At 41.4% G+C, this 21,397-nt stretch overlaps 1 protein-coding gene across 1 annotated transcript in view; it reads left to right on the forward strand.

Moving 5' to 3' along the window:
- The first annotated feature begins 435 nt into the window (after positions 1-435).
- LOC128381681 (thyroid hormone receptor alpha-B-like) overlaps positions 436-21,397 on the forward strand; it is a 47,155-nt gene continuing 26,193 nt past the window's right edge. Inside the window, exons 1-2 of the mRNA XM_053341722.1 lie at positions 436-624; positions 14,670-14,731. Of these exons, the coding sequence (XP_053197697.1) occupies positions 569-624; positions 14,670-14,731 (118 nt within the window). The 5' untranslated portion in view covers positions 436-568. The remainder of the gene's footprint in view (positions 625-14,669; positions 14,732-21,397) is intronic.

Below are 21,397 nucleotides of genomic sequence, written 5' to 3' on the forward strand. Positions count from 1 at the left end.
AGGAACAGTCAAAAGAGATGGGGTCAATTTGACCCGGGAGGACAACAGGAGGGTTAAGCAGAATGTAATGTCTCATATGAGGACGGAGGGTTACAGGAGGTTAAATGATTCATTCATTATCATTCATAGAGTGTTTGCTGATAGATTTCCTGCAGCCAGACAGTGTAAATCTAACCGTATCCTTCCTCTTCTTCCAGAGTGGATCACCCCTCACTCTCCGCACCCCTGAGAGCCCGACCTCCGCCTCCAGCCACGGCCCCGGGGCCAGCCCATTCGCCTCCCCCCTTGCAGAACCTCCGGCGTATCCCCCCGCATCTCTCGCTCAAGCTTCCCGCCGAGCCGCACGACACCTCACCTCACGAGTCCAGGGGGGGGTTCCAACTCCCTTTTCCCCCTCTTCCCCCCTACCCCGCCCCACCCCACACCCCCCCTTCCCCAAGAACTCAGGGACGGGACCCTGTCATGTTTCACTGACTGACCCCTCCCGACCGGCGAATGACAAGTGTGCATCCGAGGGTGGGGCTTGCCTCAGTCTCTCATGATTGGCTGCTGGATGGAATTAAGGTGAATGGAACACATGCCCAAGGAGCAGGACCCTAACCCATCAGAGGGAGAAGAGAAACGGTGAGTCGGCCGTCATTATATATATATATATCTTTTTGAACTTCTATTTCAAGACCAATCCCCTGCTTGAACCTTGTTTTTTGCAATTTGCTTGACGTGCCATTGTTTCCTATTGCTTTCATGTTCAGTGTCTTTAAAAGTAGTGAAAAAAAACATCTAAGATCTGTCTTCTCTGATGTAAACTAAGGGCCTCATATCCCTGAAAAGAAGCAGACATGGGCTTTCTGTTCTGCTGTAGCGATATGTTTTAGGGAGGTTGTCTGAGGACATGAGGAAGAGAGAATTTTTCTTTGTCAGCCTCCCTTTAATAGTCGAACTCTTACGTATGTTGCTCGCTTGTTTTTACGTCTCCAGACCATTTTTTGGTCCAGACAAGCTAAACAACGACGCAGACTCTTTTCCTCCTCACTGCCCCCCCCATCCCTCCCTCACCCTCCCTTGTCTGAATTGTTTTCCGAGAACTAAGGCCTATAGCTACATCTGATGCCGACAAACTACACCGCCCCCCACCCCCCACCCCCCTCTCTCTCTCTCTTTCTCTCTTCATTTCTTGAGAAGCTGAGCCAGTCGGGCAGACCCATACACAAACAAACACGGCACTGTTTAAGCCCCCTTCTCATTAATGAAAACATAATATTAGTGGAATGGAGCCTCTCTCCTAAAGGAAAGGGGCCCTCCGCTTGGAAGAGGCCTCTGGGTAAAAAGGAACAGTTATCAGTCAATATCAGTCAGCTTTGGCCTTGAGAAAAAGAGTTCAGTTGGTTTGTTTTCGTGTGTCTGGAAGTGTATGTTCGGGTCAGGTATGTGTCTTTTAGAAAAATCATGGGTTGTCATGCTAATACATTTTTTAAGGGAGTCAACACGGCAAGTATCATTTAGCCGCTGGGTTATTTATGTTGCTCGAGGGATATTAACAGTTAACGGCCAACGATATTTATGAGTAGTTTCACATGTGTGTTAATAGGTTCATTTGCATACTAGTGTTGGGCACTGAGCTTGTTACTTCATGTTTTTCAAATTAGTTCATTTGGTGTCAAATGTTGGTATCTTGTAGGACTGAGGGTGAGCTCAAAAACATCTATGGAAGTGTCTCACATAGAAGCTCAGATGCTAACAGGAGCACCAACCCACTAAAAAAGACTAGCAGCTAGGTAGCATGGCTAGCATCATGCTGTAATTAGCATTTACAGTGTCTGCAGTCAGTAATCACATTACAAAGAAATGTGGCGTTACTAGCATTTCATAAGTTCTCCAATTATCATGTATAAACTTCCTGACCTCTCATGCTAACACAAAGCTAATAGTGAAACATCAACCGACCCACAGTGATGCTCAATCTGAGCGTATGCAAACCTCAACCAAGCAGACAAAGCTTGTGTGTTGCTTGTTAATCTCCTTCTTTCAGAAACAAACCCAGTAAAGTACCGATAATAGTGAACGGACGGCCGTCATCAGACAGGAAAACTGTAGTGAGCTATCTGGACCGCTGTTATGTCAGGATGGAAACGTGTAGAGTCTCTTCAGCCTGGTCCGTCTCCTGCTGAGAAACTGATTGTCTATATATTACTCTGAGGCAGTTATGATGGTCGAGACTATCTGTTCATATATTATTTTTACACAACACCAGCGTTGCCAAGGAGTAATGCAAATATAATGTAACTAATAGTGTTACATTACTTCCCCAACACTGGTATTTAGCTCATAGACTACATAAAAATGCGGTGTAATAGGTGGTGTGTGTCATGCTGAGGAGGCAACAGGTGTGTTTACAGTGTTTGTGCTCTGAAAGACGTCACAGCACGGATATAAAGTCACACAGCTGACAGCCTGTTAACTTAGTATGCTAATCTTATGATTTATCTGTAATAAGAACGTAGGTCTTACTCTGTAACATAGATGTCATTTTTATATTATGACACTATGTGGTTTGCCGGCAATCAAAAAGACATAATTTCAAGTGTTTACCACTTTCTACTAGGAGATAAGCATTAAGGCTGCTCAATTAATCGATATTTGATTGTGATAACTATTTAGGGGGGAAACGATTTTTAATAATAACGAGATAGCGCTCAATGCCAAAGATTTTATTTTGAAAAGCTTAGACAGGAAGCCGCCGCAGCTCCATTAGTTTGACTGAAGCTGAAACACACGGCGAAATGTTTTAACTGTAAATAAAAGTGCAGAGTTTCCAGCCTGCGTCAGATGATGCTGAGTTTACTGACTAATTATTAAAAACCAGGAAGTGATGTGTGAACTATCGTCATGGTAACTCGCTCAGCTCTAATATCTCTGCACATTTTCTGCTGTGTGTTGCATTAAGCGTCAGATAAAAGGCTACTGCTGAGAGAGAAAATGAATTAAGCCGAAGGTCCAATAACTACAGCATGTTTCTAAAGTTAAAAAAAAAAAACGTTTTAATAATCGTGATTTCAATTTTGACCCAAATAATCGTGATTATGATTTTTTCCATAATCGAGCAGCCCTAGTAAGCATGAAGCAAACATTAGACAAACACACTGAATTTGACCTTCGTTTGTCAGTCTTCACCACCTCTCTCTCTCCCCCTCTACTGCACACATTCAAATTAAATTCACATATTAATATTAGTAATGAGTTATTATCACTATGCAGAAGGACTAGCTGACTGCCTTGAACACTGCATCATATTCCCCACCCTGGCGTCTCCATGTGCCGCGTTACAAGCTTGTGTTAAGAAAGTCAATCCGACCGAGCCCGGGAAGATTCCTCAGCTAACGTGGACACCTGTCAGGGGATTAACAGCTCTGCCGCAGGGGGAACAGAGACAGTTGGCGTAGTAGTCATGGATGATGTAGAAGTCTGTGCACCGGTTTTATTTGACATGTCCTGTGTGTGAGTATTCTGCATATCTCTGCGTGTGTTCCCAACACCTGCACCGAGCGCCCGGCGGCTGCAGCGCTTTGCACCTCGGGGATAATTAAGAGGACAAAGGATTAAACTCTGAGGGCGACAGACTGGAGCGATTGCTACTTTAAGTGGATATTAGTGGTGTGTACAGCATGACAGAGGACTCTATTAAACCTCTGCCCCCACCTCCTCCTCTCCGCTTCATATTGTTTTGAACTAGTCCGGCTTCTTTGAAGTCGATGCTATGGCTACCATCACGCACACAAAGACAAGAAAACACCCAATGGAAAAGAAGATTTACTCTATAATTGGATATGTTGCTGGTATGTTTAAATATGAAGGAAACCACACAATAGCATTATGTTTCAACTTTTATAGGATTTTTTTTATCAGTTTTCTCCATAAAGCCACTTTTACTTTATCTTGATGGCTCATTAGGAGTTGTTGTGAAGTTCTGGCTTTAATTCAAACATGGGCGGCCATACTGTATGTAGCGTTAGCATAGCAGCGTTTCTGCTTTCTGCATCACTTCTGCTAACATCGTCTTTAGATGTGTTACAAGTCAATGCAAGGCCGGTTGCACCATGTTGCATGCACCATAAGTGATGCACATGGTTTGCTGTATAGAGGAATCTTGCAAAAGGCCTTTTTTCTTTTTTTTTTTCTTTTTATATCTTCTACACTTATCTGAGAGCCTCCAGTCAAATATGTATGAAAGGAGATCACACTTAGTTGTTGGTCCACTTCTTCTTTTCTTTTTTTTTAATCCTCTGGCAACAATCCAATTGGCACTATAGATGTAAACTTAAAAGTATGATATGAATGTAAAAGGTGAACTAGATGTAGCATTTGAATAGAAGTAGGTTGAAGTTTGTAAACAGCATGAGATGAGTGATAATAAGTGTGTCACTCTGCATGTATCTGTGTCAAGGAAACACTCTCAAACCTCTCCGTGCATCCAACAGGGAGACGTAAATCAATCCCCAATGTTGATGAAATAAGGTCAAAAATATCTACGATAAAAATAAATAAGCATCTTGACACACTTGGACAAAAAAAAGTGATAATTTCCCCAAGCTGCAGCATACTGTACTGTGTTTTTTTCCTTTTTTTTTACCATCTGTCACCTAATCAAGCCTCTGTGTGTTTTCTTCCTCACTGCCTGTAATGTCTACCGCAGCCAGCATGTCTCTGGGTGTCTCAGGTTGCCCCCACCCTTTGCCCCCCCTCTCTCTGGCATGCTGTGGTATAGTTGGCCTATGGTGCCACTAAAAACGTAAACAAGATTGAGCTTTTCCTTCCCCCCCCCCAGCCCATCCTGAACATGAGGATGTCCTGTCATACGCGGGTTAAAAGCATTGTTATTTGCTCTATTTGCTCTCTTGATATGGATTTTTTACGACTCCTTACGTCAGCCGGTCCTTTGTCTATTTGGATTTGAATATTAAGGTACAGTAGGCTTTAAAAGTCAGCTTCAATAGAGGAGGTTGATGGATGGACCAGTATTTCTCTTAACCCTTACAGTACTGTTTAGGGTCTAATTTTTACAGTTGAGCCTCAAGAACTTTTTTTCTTTTAGCCAGAAATGTGATGACTTATCCTCATGCAATCAAGATTATACAAAAATGGAAATATTTTAACTTTCTAAAAATATTATTGTCTAGCTAATACACACATTTTTTGAGTGTTTCAGTCATATTTATTCAAAGATTTAAAAACCCACCATTCAAAAATCCTATGTATGTACCAGTATTTCTCTTAACCCTTACAATACTGTTTAGGGTCTAATTTGACCCATTTTTTACATTTGAGAGAAGAAAAAAAAACATCTGAAGAACTTTTTTTCTTTTAGCCAGAAATGTACTATTACTATTAACCCTCCTGTTGTCCTCGAGTCAAGGAAGGAAGGAAGGAAAGGAGGGAGGGAGGAAGAAGGAAGGAAAGGAGGAAGGAAGGAAGGAAGGAATGAAGACAAGAAGGAAGGGAGGAAGGAAAGGAGGGAGGAAGGAAGGAATGTAGACAAGAAGGAAGGGAGGAAGGAAAGGAAGGAAGGAAAGGAGGGAGGAAGGAAGAGAGGAAAGAAAAGAAGGAAGGGAGGAAGGAAAGGAGGGAAGGAGAAAAGAAAGAGAGGAGGAAGAAAGGAAGGAGGGAGGAAAGAAAGGGGGAAAGAAGGAAGGAAAGGAGGGAGGAAAAGAAGGAAGGGAGGAAGGAAGGAAAGGAGGGAGGGAGAAAAGAAAGAGAGGAGAAAGGAAGGAAGGAAGTAAGGAAAGGAGGGAGGAAGGAAGGGAGGAAGGAAAGGAGGGAGGGAGAAAAGAAAGAGAGGAGGAAGGAAGGAAGAAAGAAAGGAACAGTCAAAACAGACAGGGGTCAATTTGACCCGAGGACAACAGGAAGGTTAATATTTAACTTTCTAAAAATGTTCTTGTCCAGCTAATACACATGTTTGTTGAGTGTTTGACTCATATTTATTAAAAGATTTAAAAACCCACTATTCAAAAATACTGACTATTGAAAGCGTGTGATTGCAAATATCTTTATATTCACTCTTTCTGCTCTTTGAAAGATTCATTAAACATGAATCAGCAATTTATTAAAGACTGATGATGTGTTCAAGTCTAGTATGTAAGGGGTTAAAAGATGGCAGTGTTCCATTATGTCCATATGTTTAAGGTAGACATAAACCTTTAGCATGAACATGAATACCTACACCCTACTTTTGTAGAAGGAGCTGTTTCTGTTTTTTTTTAAGTACATTTTGATCCTTTAACTTGTGATTCCCCCTGACTCAGACCTCTGAAACCTCACTAAACATTCAATCTACCCTGATTAAAAATGTTTAAACCAAAATTCAGCTTTCACTTTCCACTTACATTAGAGAGAGAGAGACATAGCCATTAGCGCCAGAAGTGCACTTATACGTGTGTGTGTGTGTGTGTGTGTGTGTGTGTGTGTGTGTGTGTGTGTGTGTGTGTGTGTGTGTGTGTGTGTGTGTGTGTGTGTGTGTGTGAGAGAGAGTTAGTGAGTCAGCCAGCGTACACCTCTGCTAATCAGAGTAATTGACCGAAACGCTGTCAATCCCAAGTCAATTATTTCTCCTGGATTTGTACAACAAAAGTTCCCCTGCAGGAATCTCAGCTGCTCTTTCATTAGCTCTGACATTTTATAAAACCAATATTTAACGATGGTTGGATGGAAAATTGCATCTTTTTAAAGGTAAAGAAATAAGAAACGGACGGACTGCTAATTGGAAAAAGAAAAGAAGAAGAAGGGAAAAGTGGTCAAACGTGTTTTTTAATGCAGCATTGATGCCAAATAATCTGAGTCATGGAGCCTTTATGTGTGTGTGTGTGTGTGTGTGTGTGTGTGTGTGTGTGTGTGTGTGTGTGTGTGTGTGTGTGTGTGAGCTGAATCATGCAGTTTACAGGTTGGATCTGTTTGCTTTGGTTGTGGTTTAACTGCTGAGACAAGATTAAAAGCAACACCTGGATGTCACATTAGGCAAAATATGATGCAATATGTTTAATTCCTCAACTCAGCTTTCTTTTTTCTTTTTTTTTTACTTCACCAATAGCAAAACAAGCTGCTTAATCTCGATCTAGCGGATTAAAAGTTAAAAGGAAAGGTATCTTAATTGACATCCTGTTGTTGTTTTAAATTCTGTGTTAGACCTTTTTTAGCCAATTTCATTCCAACTTATCACCACACGTTTAACTTAGGTTAATTTTTGGGAAATAATGGTTCATAGGCCTCATTTAAATGAAATTATAGCACATTTTTTGAGGTGGCGCCTGTCAAACCAACAGGAGGGTTCCTTTTTTATTATTTTTTTATTTTACATGATTTAAAAAGTAATTAATTCCTACATTTTCCCTTTTATAACACTTTTCTTTCTTTTTCTTGTTCTTAGTTTTTATTTTATAGAGCTGTGTTTTTAATGTCACTATTAGCTCATCAGTTTCATTTGATTATTATTGGAGGTATTTTAGGAAAGTTTAACATTTAATTTATAGATGTAAAGTACAATCAAGAACAATTAAATCAAAAATCAGTTAAATATAGATATTAAGTCTACTTCCTGTTGACTGTTTAACTTTTGACCTCCCAGGTCTGGTTTGACTGTTTATAAAGCATAAAGTATAAATTATTATCATCCAATTCTGTGTTAGACCTTTTTAACCAACTTCATTCCAACCTATTACCACAGGTTTAATTTAGGTTCATTTTTTGGGAAATAATAGTTCAGAGGCCTCATTTAAATGAAATTATAGCACATTTTTTGAGTTGGCGTCTGTCAAAACTGACCCGAGAACAACAGGAGGGTTCTTTTTTTTATTTTTTTTTTATTTTACATGATTTAAAAATGGTAATTATTTCCTACATTTTCCCTTTTATAACACTTTTCTTTCTTAAGTTAATTTCACTATTAGCTCAACAGTTTCATTTTATTATTGTAGGAGGTATTTTTAGGAAAGTTTAACATTTAATTTATTGATGCAAAGTACAATCAAGATAAATTAAATAAAAAATCTATTAAATATACACATTAAGTCTACAGTACAGTCCATTTTTAAAGCTTCCTTAGTCACAGATATATTGAGCTCCATGTTTATTGTTGGTTTTGTGCGGGTTAATGCACACGTGTTTATTTGGACAGAGGGAGTTGTCTCGCTGCTACATATCCTTATAGCTTAGCCTGTAATTTAGACAGTGGCGGGACACACGAGGGAACAAAGTGTCCATTAGCGCTGGACGTATGGGACGGGATAGACCCAGCTGTAGGCCTGTAGCATGCGTGCTGAACAATAGGCCACTGTGGCACTCTAAACATAGGACAGGGGGCCTCATTCAGATGCTGTTATGGATATAATTCTCCGGACTATTCTGAGTGACTTTGTATTGTTCTGTCTGTTTGAGGAGCATGAGCTTCACAGCAGGTGCTTCTCAGTCCCTCCAAAACCACCCCCCTCCCAAATTTCTTGATTTAAAGGCTCATTTTTCTCTCTTTCCTCTGGTGGGGTTGAAATATCTACAGTACTTGAGGTGAATGGAATTACATGTGTAGCACTCACAGTAATGCAAAATGACATTTAAGAGGAAATTCAGCAGAGACACGGCAGAGTCTTTACCGATGTGTCTCCTGCTTCTCCGGATAATCCACACCGCTCGCTGTCGACTGGACTATTTCTTTCAGAGTAATCAGACGTTGTTTCTTTAAAAGAGATCCAGCATGGGATTTGTTGACAATGACACACTAGAATATTAAGCGTGCCAATTTAAGAGGATCATCTGTGAGGACATGTGGTTCTCTGTCAGCGCTGTTGACTCCCGCTTCGCTACGCTCCTTGATATCTCTTGCGGTCGTGCGTGCCGGCGTGCCTGTGTGCGTGCATGCCGCTGTAGCCTTAATGAACCCCCCCCCCCCCACCCCCCACCCCCTCTTCCAACGCTGCGTCCCCGTCTTAAAATAGCAAGAGTCTCATGGGAGTGCTCAGTTACCTGGCAGCTCAGCAATTACCTGTTAGGCGTTCTCCACAGTTACTGTCAAAGTCACAGGTGGAGAAACTGGCTTTTCTCCAATCAGGGTAGACTGGGTGGTACTAGCAACGAGGAAGAGGGAGGAAGAGGGAGGGAGAGGGAGGGAGAGAGGCACAGTGTATTTGAGTGGGTCAGCAGGCTAAACATAGTATAACTGGTAGAGACATTCAGGGGTGAGAAACACAGATAGAGACAGACACTAACTCTCTACATGAGAGGGACTGTGTGACAGCTAGTGAGCTACATCTGCAACTTCAACTAGCACTGCTCCTCCTCCTCCTCCTTCTCCTCCTCCTCCTCCTGCACCATGCATATTTTACAGTCCCACTGCGTCATCAGGTCAGTACTGTAAGTCTCATATCATCTTTTTTGGCTCGTGCTTGTTGATACTTTTGGTCAGGGATTGTTTTGGGAAGCTGTTGCGGGGCTCTCGATTGCGCAACATGTGTACATATTGTGCACGGAGAGATTGCACCATTGGAATCAAAATCTTACAAATCAAATGTTTTATAATCTGAGTGTATGTGTGTGTGAGAGCATGTGTGTGATTGTGTGTGTGTGTGTGTGTGTGCTGGAGCAGTGAGTACAGTATGTGCAGGTTTCTGTGGGGTTGGCTCAGGTTGCTAAGAGGCACAGTGTGCGGGATCGTACATATTTAGAGCTGTGTTGCAATCCTGTCAAGAGTTGGAAATTGAAAAGCTCTCCTGTGGTATGTGCAGCAAAACGGCAGCGTGCCTCAACCTGCGAAGACTCACACTCTATTTTAAAACATTTTTTTTTTAAATTGATTATGCATAATGTTTGTCATCCATGAAGCAGGCCTTTACTTTTTGCATTTGCGCTCATTCACTCGCTGTGTTTTTACATCCAGGCACCCAAATCAACCATCATGTCAGACAAGAAGCTAATTATTGTTTATGGTGTAACCTCTTGCAGTAAATATGCATGGAAAGGTGAACTCTACACCATAATTGTGTATGTTGTGTTGTTCTGCGGTGATGTTTTCTCTTCAGTTTTTCCATTTTTGTTTGTTTTTTCGTGGCCACGTGAAGCTCTGTTTTCTCTCTTATTCTTCCACCAAAGAGTCAACGAAAAAGCATTTCTGAGACACCGCCAAGAATCCTCTAAGCTCGGAGCGCCCTGGTAGCCCAATGTTTACAGCACATGCCACATAACCCGCAACGTCGCCTGGTTGGAGGAGTCCTCTCTCTCTTCACTTTGGTTTCCATCTGATTATCTACTATCAGCTAATCCAGTAAAGACGAGAGAAAGAGAGTGCTTTTTTGCTCATTTTAGGCTGTGAGCGTAGTCATTTTTCATTAGCGCTATTTTGGGATTGATCATCTCCTAATAGAGGGTTAGAAGCAGAGCTGGGATCATTTTTATTATCGTATCATCGCCGTGCCAACGCTCTGGCTTGCACACAGCTCAGACGAGGTGAAATAAAACACTCAACATGTGGCGAGCTGTGAAATCGTACCTGTTGTTTTGAATGTAAGCTCCCAGCGGAGTACACACACACACACACACAGAGTCACCATCAGAGTGACAGGGACCTGAATAAGGAGTATCTGTTTTTCATCCAGTTTGCTGATGTTTCAATCTTTAACAACATGCAAGCCCGTACCGGGGGGAGGACTGAAGTGTCACATAGCTGACAATTTGACAGTTGTTGCCTCCAGCAGCTGTACGGGACTGATGTTAAAGCCAATTGGCAGAGGAAGAGACGTATACCTCTTGAGTGGCATGTAGTGAAAACCCCACCTTGTCTTTGTGTTACTGTGACAGCTTTAATTCTTTTTTATTTCCTTCCTCCTTTCTCCCTGCCTGTTGTACTGACACTTCATTTTAACCCGTGACACAAATGAAAAGCCATCTTTAAAAGACTTCTTGGGGATTTTTCTCATGGCCAATTATTGCTTTTGCCCAGATGTGTTGATTAGTGTCATCGCAGGTGAGGCAAGCGGTTGTCACATCAGATCCTCCCGCAGTACTCCCTATTATACACTCCTCCTCCTGCATGATGAGAAAGAACATCACATCCATGAGATTGGCCACAGATGAGTTGCTAATAAGATGCTTCGGGGCACAACATTCGTGACAAATCAAGCTTTATAACACACAAAGGCTATCCAACAGCTTCATTTAATGCCTCTTTTTAAAAAGCCAGCTGATTGTGAATGGTGATAAAAAGAGCAAACGGAGCCATCGACAAAACAGCGCTGTAATTGGAGCCAAGGTTAAAAAAAAAAAATGCACAGTTTGAGTTGGCATTTAAGATTAATAAAAAAAAATAAATAAATCTCATTTAGGCTCAATTAGTGTAACTGCTGAACTGAACAGGCAATTATATTATGTTTCCTAAGGGGAGAAACATTGTTTACTGGTGTGAAATAGAAAAGCAGGCAGGCTTAGAAGAGAAGTGAGAGAGCAGCGTGTAGACCTCTTGACCATTCTTAGGGGAACAAAGTAGTCACTTTGCATGAGGTCTCCTCATTATAGAGCATGAGAAGATGAGGAAGAAGTAGGTTTTCATGTACAGAGCAGCTTGACTCCAGCCCATTATTTAGTTAGAGATCTTTGTCGGGTCACGTCTCTACATGTAAGCAAATAACATGACACGACGAGGTGTGCTGATATATAAATAGCTGCAGCAGAATAAAGAAGCCAGCTAAAAAAAAACACTCAGGATTTAAAGGCACACCCAAAAAAATCTCTGCATTGAACTGCCTCACCATGCAAAGAGAACATTGTGTTTTTAATTTTAAATGTATTTTTTGTGTGTAATTTAATCCACTTTTTTATTATGAGCAAGGAAAGAAGGAAATAAGAGATAGATATGATTTTTTTAACCTGTCACAATATTGCTAATTTACATTTTCAATGAATTAAATGGCAAGGAACTTCTATTTCTTGTACATTAAATGCTTTAATATACAGTATAGTTAGTACTTAAAGGTTTTTTAAATAGACTGTACAGCAGAGACAGTATTTTATATCACAAATAAGACATTTTACTTTAGGCTTTTAGGCTTTACAAGCTTTATAACATACAATGCTGATCTTTAGACCCTCAATTTGGGACAATTAAATGTATTTTTTTGTGTGTGCAATCTAATCCACTTTTTTATTATGAGTAAGGAAAAAAGGAAATGTGAGATAGATATGATTTTTTTTAACCTGTCACAATATTGCGAAATTACATTTTCAATGAATTAAAAGGCAAGGAACTTCCATTTCTTGTATATTAAATGCTTGAATATACAGTATAGTTAGTTTTTAAATAGACTGTAGGGTAGAGACAGTTTTTTATATCACAAATAAGACATTTTATACAATCACAAAAGGCTTTACAAGCTTTATAACATACAACGCTGATCTTTAGACCCTCAATTTAGGACAATAAAAGTCTCCACAGAAAAAGATTTAATAGAGAGAAAAAAGAAAGGGTGAAACCTCAGAAAAAGCAACAGAGGAAGCATCTTTCATCCAGATAATAAAAACATGAAAACACACTGCGGTTCAAAGCTAATGTAACCTATAGGGCAGCACACACTGCGTCTTAACAGAGTGGGACCTCGTTTTAATGGAGTCCTGCCCCCCCCCCCCCCCCCCCCCCCCGCCGCCGCCTCCCGCCTCCCCCTCTCTCCAGAAGCTGGTATTAAAGGGCTCGGCTGGTGGGAGGAAAGCTAGAGGCTAGAGTGTCTGAGAGCACAGAGCTGGACTCTCGGGATACTAAACCACTGACACGGAGCACTCACTGACTCTCCCTTACCCTCCTTTCAGAAACACTTTTTTCTCTCTCTCTCTCTCTCCACCATCCCTCCTCCTCCTCTTCCTCCTCCTCCTCCTCCTCCTCTTCCTCTTCTCAACCCATCCTCCATCTCTGTACTTTCATAATTCCCTTCAGAGCTGCCAGTTCCCATCTGCGCTCTACATGCCTTTCGCGTGTCCGTGTGGTTGCAGGTGTGTGTGTGTGTCTGCTCCCGTGTGTGTGTGTCTGCTCCTGTGTGTGTGTGTGTGTGTGTGTGTTGCTTTGCGTGTGCTCGATACTTATTAGTGTGTTTGTGTTGCCTCTGTTGTTGAGTCTTCTCTGCTTTTCCCATGTGTACCCTAATAATTGGAGCTGTTTTGGGGAGGTTTGATTGTATTCTTCACACACAAGTCTTCTTCTTCTTCTTCTTTTTTTTTTTCTTGCTGTTTCCAATTGTTTTGGGAGCTCCCTGAAGAGTCTCTCTCTCTCTCTGCTTTTCATTTCGTTCTCTACTCCCTTCCTCCGTTTGACACAGAGTTCATGATCAAACCTTTTATTTAATGGTCTAGAGAGCTCCAACACTCCTCTGTTAGAAATCAAAGTGGCAGCAAAACACGCTCCTGTTTTTTTCAAGGTAATTTGAGCAGCGTATTGTAGGCGAGTTTTGGCGATACGGTGCGATAAAGTAAACACCAGAAGATTTAGACAAATGTAGAAAAAGTAGGCAGTCGAATTTTGGGCCCACAAGAGGAAATCCTTTATGCAGTAAGGCAGAGGTGTTAAACTCATTTTCATTCAAGGGCCACAAACAGCCCAATTTGATCTCATGTGGGCCGGACCATTAAAAAGAAGGAAGGAAGGAAGGAAGGAAGGGAGGAAGGTCAAATTTAAGGAAGGTGAGGCAGGTGGAAGGGAAGAAAGAAAAGAATGGAAAGGTTGGAAAAAAGGACAGGAAGGAAAGATGAAAGGGAGGAAAGATGGAAGGAAGGGATGAAGGACAGATGGAAGGAAGGAAAAAAAGACAGGAAGAAAAGATGACAGGGAGGATGGAATGAAGGAAGGAAAGATGGAAGGAAGGGAGGAAGGACAAATGGAAGGAAAAAAGACAGGAAGAAAAGTGGGCCGAATTAGACCCCTCGGCGGGCCGGTTCTGGCCCACGGGCCGCATGTTTGACACCCCTGCAGTAAGGTATCCAAAAAACACACACAAAACCATGAAGAGACACACACACACACACACACACACACACACACACACACACACACACACACACACACACACACACACACACACACACCGTATTACTTGATCTGATGGTAATTTATGCTCTAACATTGCCATAGGCCTCATTTACAGCTGGTATTAGCATTAGCATTAGCATGTGATCTGTATCCAGATACATAATCCAGATAATGACATCTGATAACAGCTGTTTGCACTCACACTTGGTATTAATAAGCATACACGGACGGACTTGTCAACATGGGACCATCTCTTCATCTCATCTCAACTCTGAAAGGAGATAGGCGTGTGTAGCTTTTTGCTGGACTTACTCGATGTAGGAGTTTGGTTTCTTTCTTTTTCTCACCACCTCTAGATATGTGATCCGAAAGTAGAAATTCTCAGATATCTTTTTTCTTTTTTTTTCCTTCCTTCCTTCCTTCCTTCCTTCCCCCATCTGTCCTTCCTTCCTTCCCTCCTTCCTTCCTTCCTTCCTTCCCTCCATCTGTCCTTCCTTCCTTCCTTCCTTCCTTCCTTCCTTCTTTCCTTCCAGATACAGATGTTGTGTCAAATCCAGCTGAAAATGTGTCGTATATTCACTCAAGGCATATATTTACTCATCTCTCTTTCTCTCTTTCCATCTCTCAGGTGGCTCAATGGCCCGAAAAGGAAGAGGAAGAACAGCCAATGTTCGGTGAAGAGTATGACTGGTGAGTAACTGATGGATTTAGTTTTGAGACACTCGGCAGCAACTTCAAAATGACATCCAGAAAAAACAAACTTCCACCGTCTCCTCTGACGTGTGGATGAAGTCTGAATGCATCTTTAAATACTTCACCTCTACTTCAGAATATAAATGCACTCCAAGGGGAACCATTTATTTTGAAAATCCATTTTCCCAGCATTTGCTTTAAAGATGTTTTTGATATGTATTTTTTTGTGTGAATCTGTTTTGAAAAGGAAAGATAGTAGAAAAAGGAAGTAGCTGTCACTCGTTGCCACAAGCAGCTGAGTGACTGCACAGAAGCTAGTGGTACATGATTCATTGCTGCCTTGTGTGCATTACGCTTTCGATTTGTCACCTCCAAAGAGGAAAAAAAAAAAAAGGAAAACAACTTGGCATCTGCCATCAATAAATGAAAGCTTTCTGCTCTGCTAGCTTTTTCTTATGTCTGAGTGACAGCTTCAACTCCCCCCCCCAAGTTTAAAAAAAGAAGTTGAGAATGAAAGTGAGCGATACAGACAGAGATATGAGGCTGAGAGGAATACCAATATAAAAATCTGAGTATACAGGATGGTTGATTTGGCATTTATAAAATATATCCCCCCCCCCTAAGGCCAGTCCTCTCCGCAAATGTTCCCTCTCAGCAGGCAGGCCTCTCTGCTTCACTGCTGGAACATCGTACTGTACCATATTTTACCTGCTATGGTCCATTTGAACTGGGAAAATATGACAATATGTCTGTCTGAGGGGGCACGGTTGGTCAGAGATTGAATTACACACACTATAATGATGTCAGTGTTTTCCTGTGGGAGAGTGGACCCTCAACCACATTTTAGCCTTTTGGGGCACTAAAGAGCACTTGTCCAACATGTGCGTCAATATTGGTCAGTTTTTACGATGTGGTCTGGAGGAGACAGTCCAACAGTCATTTCTCATAATGCTAATTTCATAAAGAGGCAGGCTTTGGAATAATCCTTCTTTATGCAATATATATATATTTATATATAACGCATTTTGTTGTGATTAAAACATGTTTTAATTAAGTGAAATAACCCAACATAACTATTTCATACTCAACTCAATTTTACATGTTAATTGAAAATGCAGTTTACTCAGTGATGGCTGAACCAATTCTAGTGTTAATTGATTGATTATTTAATTGATTTATAGAGCAACAGCAGAATTATTGACACTGTTAAAGCTCCTCCAATCTTCTTTGATTATAATTTAACCCTTGTGTCATTCTCCCGGGTCAAATTGACCCTGTCTGTTTCTTTCTTTCTTCCTTCCTTCCTTCCTTCCTTCTTTCCTTCCTTCCTTCCTTCCTTCCTTCCTTCCTTCCTTCCTTCCTTCTTCCTTTCTTTCTTCCTTTCTTCCTTTCTTCTTTCCTTCCTTCCTTCCTTTCCTTCGTCCCTTCCTTCTTTCCTCTGTCCTTCCTGCCTTCCTTCCTTTCTTCCTTCCTTCCTTCCTTCCTTCCTTCCTTCCATTCTTCCTTCCCCCTTTCCTTCCATTCTTCCTTCTTCCTCCCTTCCTTCCTTGACTCGAGGACGACAGGAGGGTTAAAAAGAGTCGATCGTAGTGACCTGTCTCTCTATAAAGCATTTTAGCATCTTTCAGCTCATTATTTTGGTTTCGCGGCTTGAAAGCAGATTGTTCTTCACACTTCTTCAGTGAAAAGGCGTTGATAAATTCACTGTATGCTGCCTGAAAACAGACAAAGTCATCAGCAACTAGTTGATAGAGCATTCATCTCAAGAGTCGGATATTTCCCTCATGATGTGAGGCATTATTTGAGTGAATATTAAGTCCAAATGAATGTTAATGTTATTCCTTGTCTGCTGAATGTGTAAAAAAAAGGAAACAGTTTGCTACCATGTGAGCTAAAGCAAGTTTATAAGTTTTGAATGTGTCAATGCTGTGCTTTTAGCTTGTTCTACTGCCCCCAAGTGGCCAAAAAAAGTCTGTTAGTGCAGCTTTAACAATCAGTCAATTCTTTGGTGTGATGATTTGCAGCTTTTCTGTATCTTATAAAAGTTTTTTAGCTGTTCTGCGTCTGTTCTGACAGTATATTTAACTGGACAGTGACATCTTGGGGAATTTGTGATCCTGATAGTGTAGTAAACACTTTTTATGTTAACATTTTAACAATAAGCAAAACTGGATAGACCGACAATATATTTGTGCCAATCAGGAAAGGGGCCCATAAACACAGCCTTGGTTGTCAGCACTAGATTTTATATAACAGCTGTTGTTTCAACTTCAGCTTCTGTGTCCAGCTGAAATCTCGTCCCCCTAATGTCGTCAATGTTTACAGTCTCAAATGTCGCCTCGCCAGTGGTGTTATCATGTAAAGGCCTTGGAGAAACAAATCCTGAGACTCCTTCAGGGACCTGATTCATACAGCCTTCATCCACACATTAATAATCATTTTTAAAAAACGCTACTATGGCAGCTGCTATGTTGGGAAACGTGAAGACAAAATATTTATCTTAACTCAACCACTTTAGAAAAAACTCCTTCCCTTTTCCTGGGTTGTTGTTTTTTTTTTTAATGTCGGTGGAGGTATTGCAGTGCCCGTTATGGGAGGGGCGGCCAGCCAGAGCCAGAGAGCTGCAGCGGTATTGATTTTGGGCTTGGCTTCCAAACACGGCCACAGCAGACTGGCTCTCTGGATCCGGCTGATGCTGCTGCTCGGGCCCCGCTGACACACTGGAGCTGACGTTTTTCCTATATGATCGTTCTCGGATGTCCTTGTTATCTTTCATTTGGCCGGTTTCTCTCCTGCTTCCTCTTAATTCCCCCCCTCTCTCATCCTCCTTTTCTCCTTCTTCGTCCTCTGTTACTTGTTTTCTTTTTTGGCAAGGACTGCAGAGACCAGCCCTATAAACGAAGCGAATGTCTGTGCCTGAATCACTGACTCACTGACTGAAGAAGAAGAAGTGGCACAATAGCTTTTTTAAAATTTTTTATTAAATTACTCTGAGACTGTGTCCTTCCATTGCAAAATATGTCAGGCGTAGTATGGCGGGACATGTCTGGTCTTGTTCTAAAGTGCAAACTTGAATCATTGAGTAAACAGACACCACATAATTATATTAAAATTACACAGTGCGCTGCAGGTCAGTTGTAACACTGCACATAAATGCAGTAGGAACTTTGAATGTGAGCAAAAAAAAAAACCCAAAAAAACAACTTCAAATCATTTCTGCATGCATAATTCCTCCTGACATACCTTACAGCGAGGAGGGGCATGGATGGAAAATTCCACCTGAATAGTCACTGAAACCTGCGGTGGCATTAACATTCTCTCTTGCAAACACTTTTTTTTTTTTTACCATTTTAGAAAATAATAAACATTAAAAGGGCAATGTGGGATATGAAGTGATTGGTGTTATATTTATCTACAGTAGCAAAGTGCATCTATAATATAGGCCTATCTCAGTCGTGCAAATAACACTAACGTACAGTTTTCATACAATGGTCACATACAGTAGACTAATAATAATAATAATAATTAAAGCTGCAAGCTGCGATGAATGGGCCCTCCCCACCCCATGCATGGGTCAGCGCTCGGGCCCTAATTACCCTAAAACTCTGATTTCAGATATATTATGGATATCTGATGGTGCCGTATTTACCTGTCAACAGATAACCACTATACCTTTGTGTATATTGTTGTGTATTATCTGTAATTACATATTTAATAGTCACTTTTTTTCATTTTGGATATCTGATTATAAAATTATGACTCTGCATATCTGAAAGGAATTGTTTTGATGATGATGATGATATGATGAGTTTTTCCTAGGAAGAATTATATTGCAGATATCCAGATTGTTCATATCAAAGATGTGGATATCTGAAATTAAAAAGCCCAATACACGAGGGTGTAAATGAAAGTTGTGGATAGGAATAATGTCATTGTCAATATCTGAAATCTTGAATTACAGATATATACATTATACAGCAGAGGTGTCAAACTCATTTTCATTCAAGGGCCACAAACAGCCCAATTTGATCTCATGTGGGCCGGATCATTAAAAAGAGGAAAATAAGGAGGGAAGGAAGGAAGGAAGGAAGGGAGGGAGGGAGGACAAAAGGAAGGAAGGAAGGAAGGAATGAAAGAAAGACAAATAGAAGGAAGGTGAGAAGGAAAGATAAGGAGAAGAAAGAAAGGACAGGTGGAAGGAAGGGAGGAAAAAAAGACAGGAAGGAAAGTGGGCCGAATTGGACCCCTTGGCGGCCTGGTTCTGGCCCCACGGGCCGCATGTTTGACACCCTTGTTATACAGCATATGAAGTCATGCTATTGAATGTTAAAACAGCCACTTATACTCTATGTGGATTTATAGCCAGATAACCTCAATGTGTTTTTTTTTTACTAGCACAATCACAGTAGTAGACATGTTGAAATACAATTCTTCCCTCCAGTAAGAATGTTCATCAATCATCGATACCTTTAATTTCTGCTCTGACTAGTGAGAATACAATCGTGACTATAGGCCAAATGCTGTTATGAATACCCAACCTGTAATTACAGATGGGAATGTGGTTTGATTGAATGTTTAAACTGCATGCCTTTGATGAGTAGCTGCAGCTAATGAGAGTGAGAGACGTTGTTGCTTATACACCGAACCACTCTATATTAAATATCTTCTTATTTTATTAACCTTCCTGTCGTCTGCTTTTCCTTCATTCCTTCCTTCTGTCCTTCTTTCCTTTCCTTCATTCCTTCCTTCTGTCCTTCTTTCCTTCCCTCCTTCTTTCTTTCCTTCATTCCTTCCTTCTGTCCTTCTTTCCTTTCCTTCCTCCCTTCCTTCTGTCCTTCTTTCCTTCCTTCTGTCCTTCTTTCCTTCCCTCCTTCCTTCCTCCCTTCCTTCTGTCCTTCTTTCCTTCATTCCTTCCTTCAGTCCTTCTTTCCTTCCCTTCCTTCTGTCCTTCTTTCCTTCCCTCCTTCCTTATTTCCTTCATTCCTTCTTTCTGTCCTTCTTTCCTTTCCTTCGTCCTTTCCTTCCTTCTCTCCTTCCTTCCTCCCCCTTCCTTCCTTTCCTTCCTTCCTGTCCTTCGTTCCTCCCTTCCTTCCCCCCCTCCCTCCCTCCTATCTTCCTTCCTTCCTTCCTTCCTCCCGCCATCTCTCCTTTTCTTCCTTCTTCCTCTCTCCTTTCCTTCATTCTTCCTCCCGTCCACCCTTCCTTCCTTCTTCCTCCTTTCCTTCCTTCTTCCTCCCTTCCATCCTTCCTTCCTTCTTCCTCCTTTCCTTCCTCCCTTCCTTCCTTGACTCGAGGACAACAGGAGGGTTAAGCTAAACTACAGTTTGAATTTTGTATTATAGCTACTTTACAGATCGAATAGCAGTATTTTTACTGCATCTTTCAGTCAATGAGTTGAGTTTCAGGTAGTTATGTTGAAGCAGAACGAATCGCACTACGTCCTCCCCGTCCTCAGAGGTTTCTACTCCTCAGTCCAACTTGCCAAGTCTTAACTAGCAAGTACACAAGACCAAATTTGGTGCACTTGGTTTTGAGAAAGGCCCAATGTCAAATTGGCTTCAGTCTAAAAAGCCTGGCGCACTTCCTGGGGGCTTAGTCGCTGTGTGTGTGTGTGTGTGTGTGTGTGTGTGTGTGTGTGTGTGTGTGTGTGTGTGTGTGTGTGTGTGTGTCGCCACTGTATTTGTTGTTTTAAAGTAAAAGTCCTCCAGCGTTTCATACACAGCACAGCCATAGACAAAGTTTTCACCAAGTTTCCTTTCTTAAGTAAACCCTTAAGAGGTGCAAATTCACACCATGATTTATTTAAGTTTTTAAGTCTTTACTTTTTTTTTTTTTTATCAAATTTTTTATTATAGTACTTAATTAATTGTTCTATTCAACAGAAAGCTCTTCCAAAAAAAAAAAAACAATTTGGCCAAAATGTCATCTGCACCCCTTTAGCAACTGTTGCTCTTTCCCTCCTCTCTCTCTCTTTTTTTTTCTTCTCTCTTTCCCACCATCCTCTTCTTGCCCCCCCCCACCCCACCCTTCCTCCCCTCTCCTCCCCCTCCACACCATCCCCCCCCGCCTCTAAAATCTGTAACAAAGCCAAAAGGCAGGGCCCAACTGACACTGCCAGTCACAGCTCTCACCACGTCTTATTACACACACACAAGTGCACTGTATATGTCATGACACACACATACGTACACATATGTTCAGTATGTATAGAGGGCAGGGAGTGTGTGTGTGTGTGTGTGTGTGTCAGTGTCAGTCTTTAACACACACACACACACACACACACACATATATATATACTTGTGTATTTATTTGTGACTTGCAGTGTACCATCTCCTCTCCCTCTCCTGTTTCTTTGCTATATATCACATGAAATGTCTGGAAATCTGCTATTTCCTGTGTCTCTATCCTCCCTCCCTCGTGCAGTCTCACTGGTCTTGCAGGCAGTATGGAAAAAGAACAAACTGTCCTGAGTTTAGGGGCAGAGGAAAGACTGCAGAGAGAGAGGAGGATTGTAGAGAGAGGGAGGGAGGGAGGGAAAGAGAGAGAGAGAGAGAGAGAGAGAGAGAGAGAGAGGGAGGGAAGGAGGGAGAACAATCCAAACATATTTAGATCTGCTGGCAGTGGAGCTCATGTAACCTATATACCTCATAATAATTATAACAC

The sequence above is a fragment of the Scomber japonicus genome, chromosome 20, assembly GCF_027409825.1.
Source record: "Scomber japonicus isolate fScoJap1 chromosome 20, fScoJap1.pri, whole genome shotgun sequence".
In the NCBI taxonomy this organism is placed as follows: Eukaryota; Metazoa; Chordata; class Actinopteri; order Scombriformes; family Scombridae; genus Scomber; species Scomber japonicus.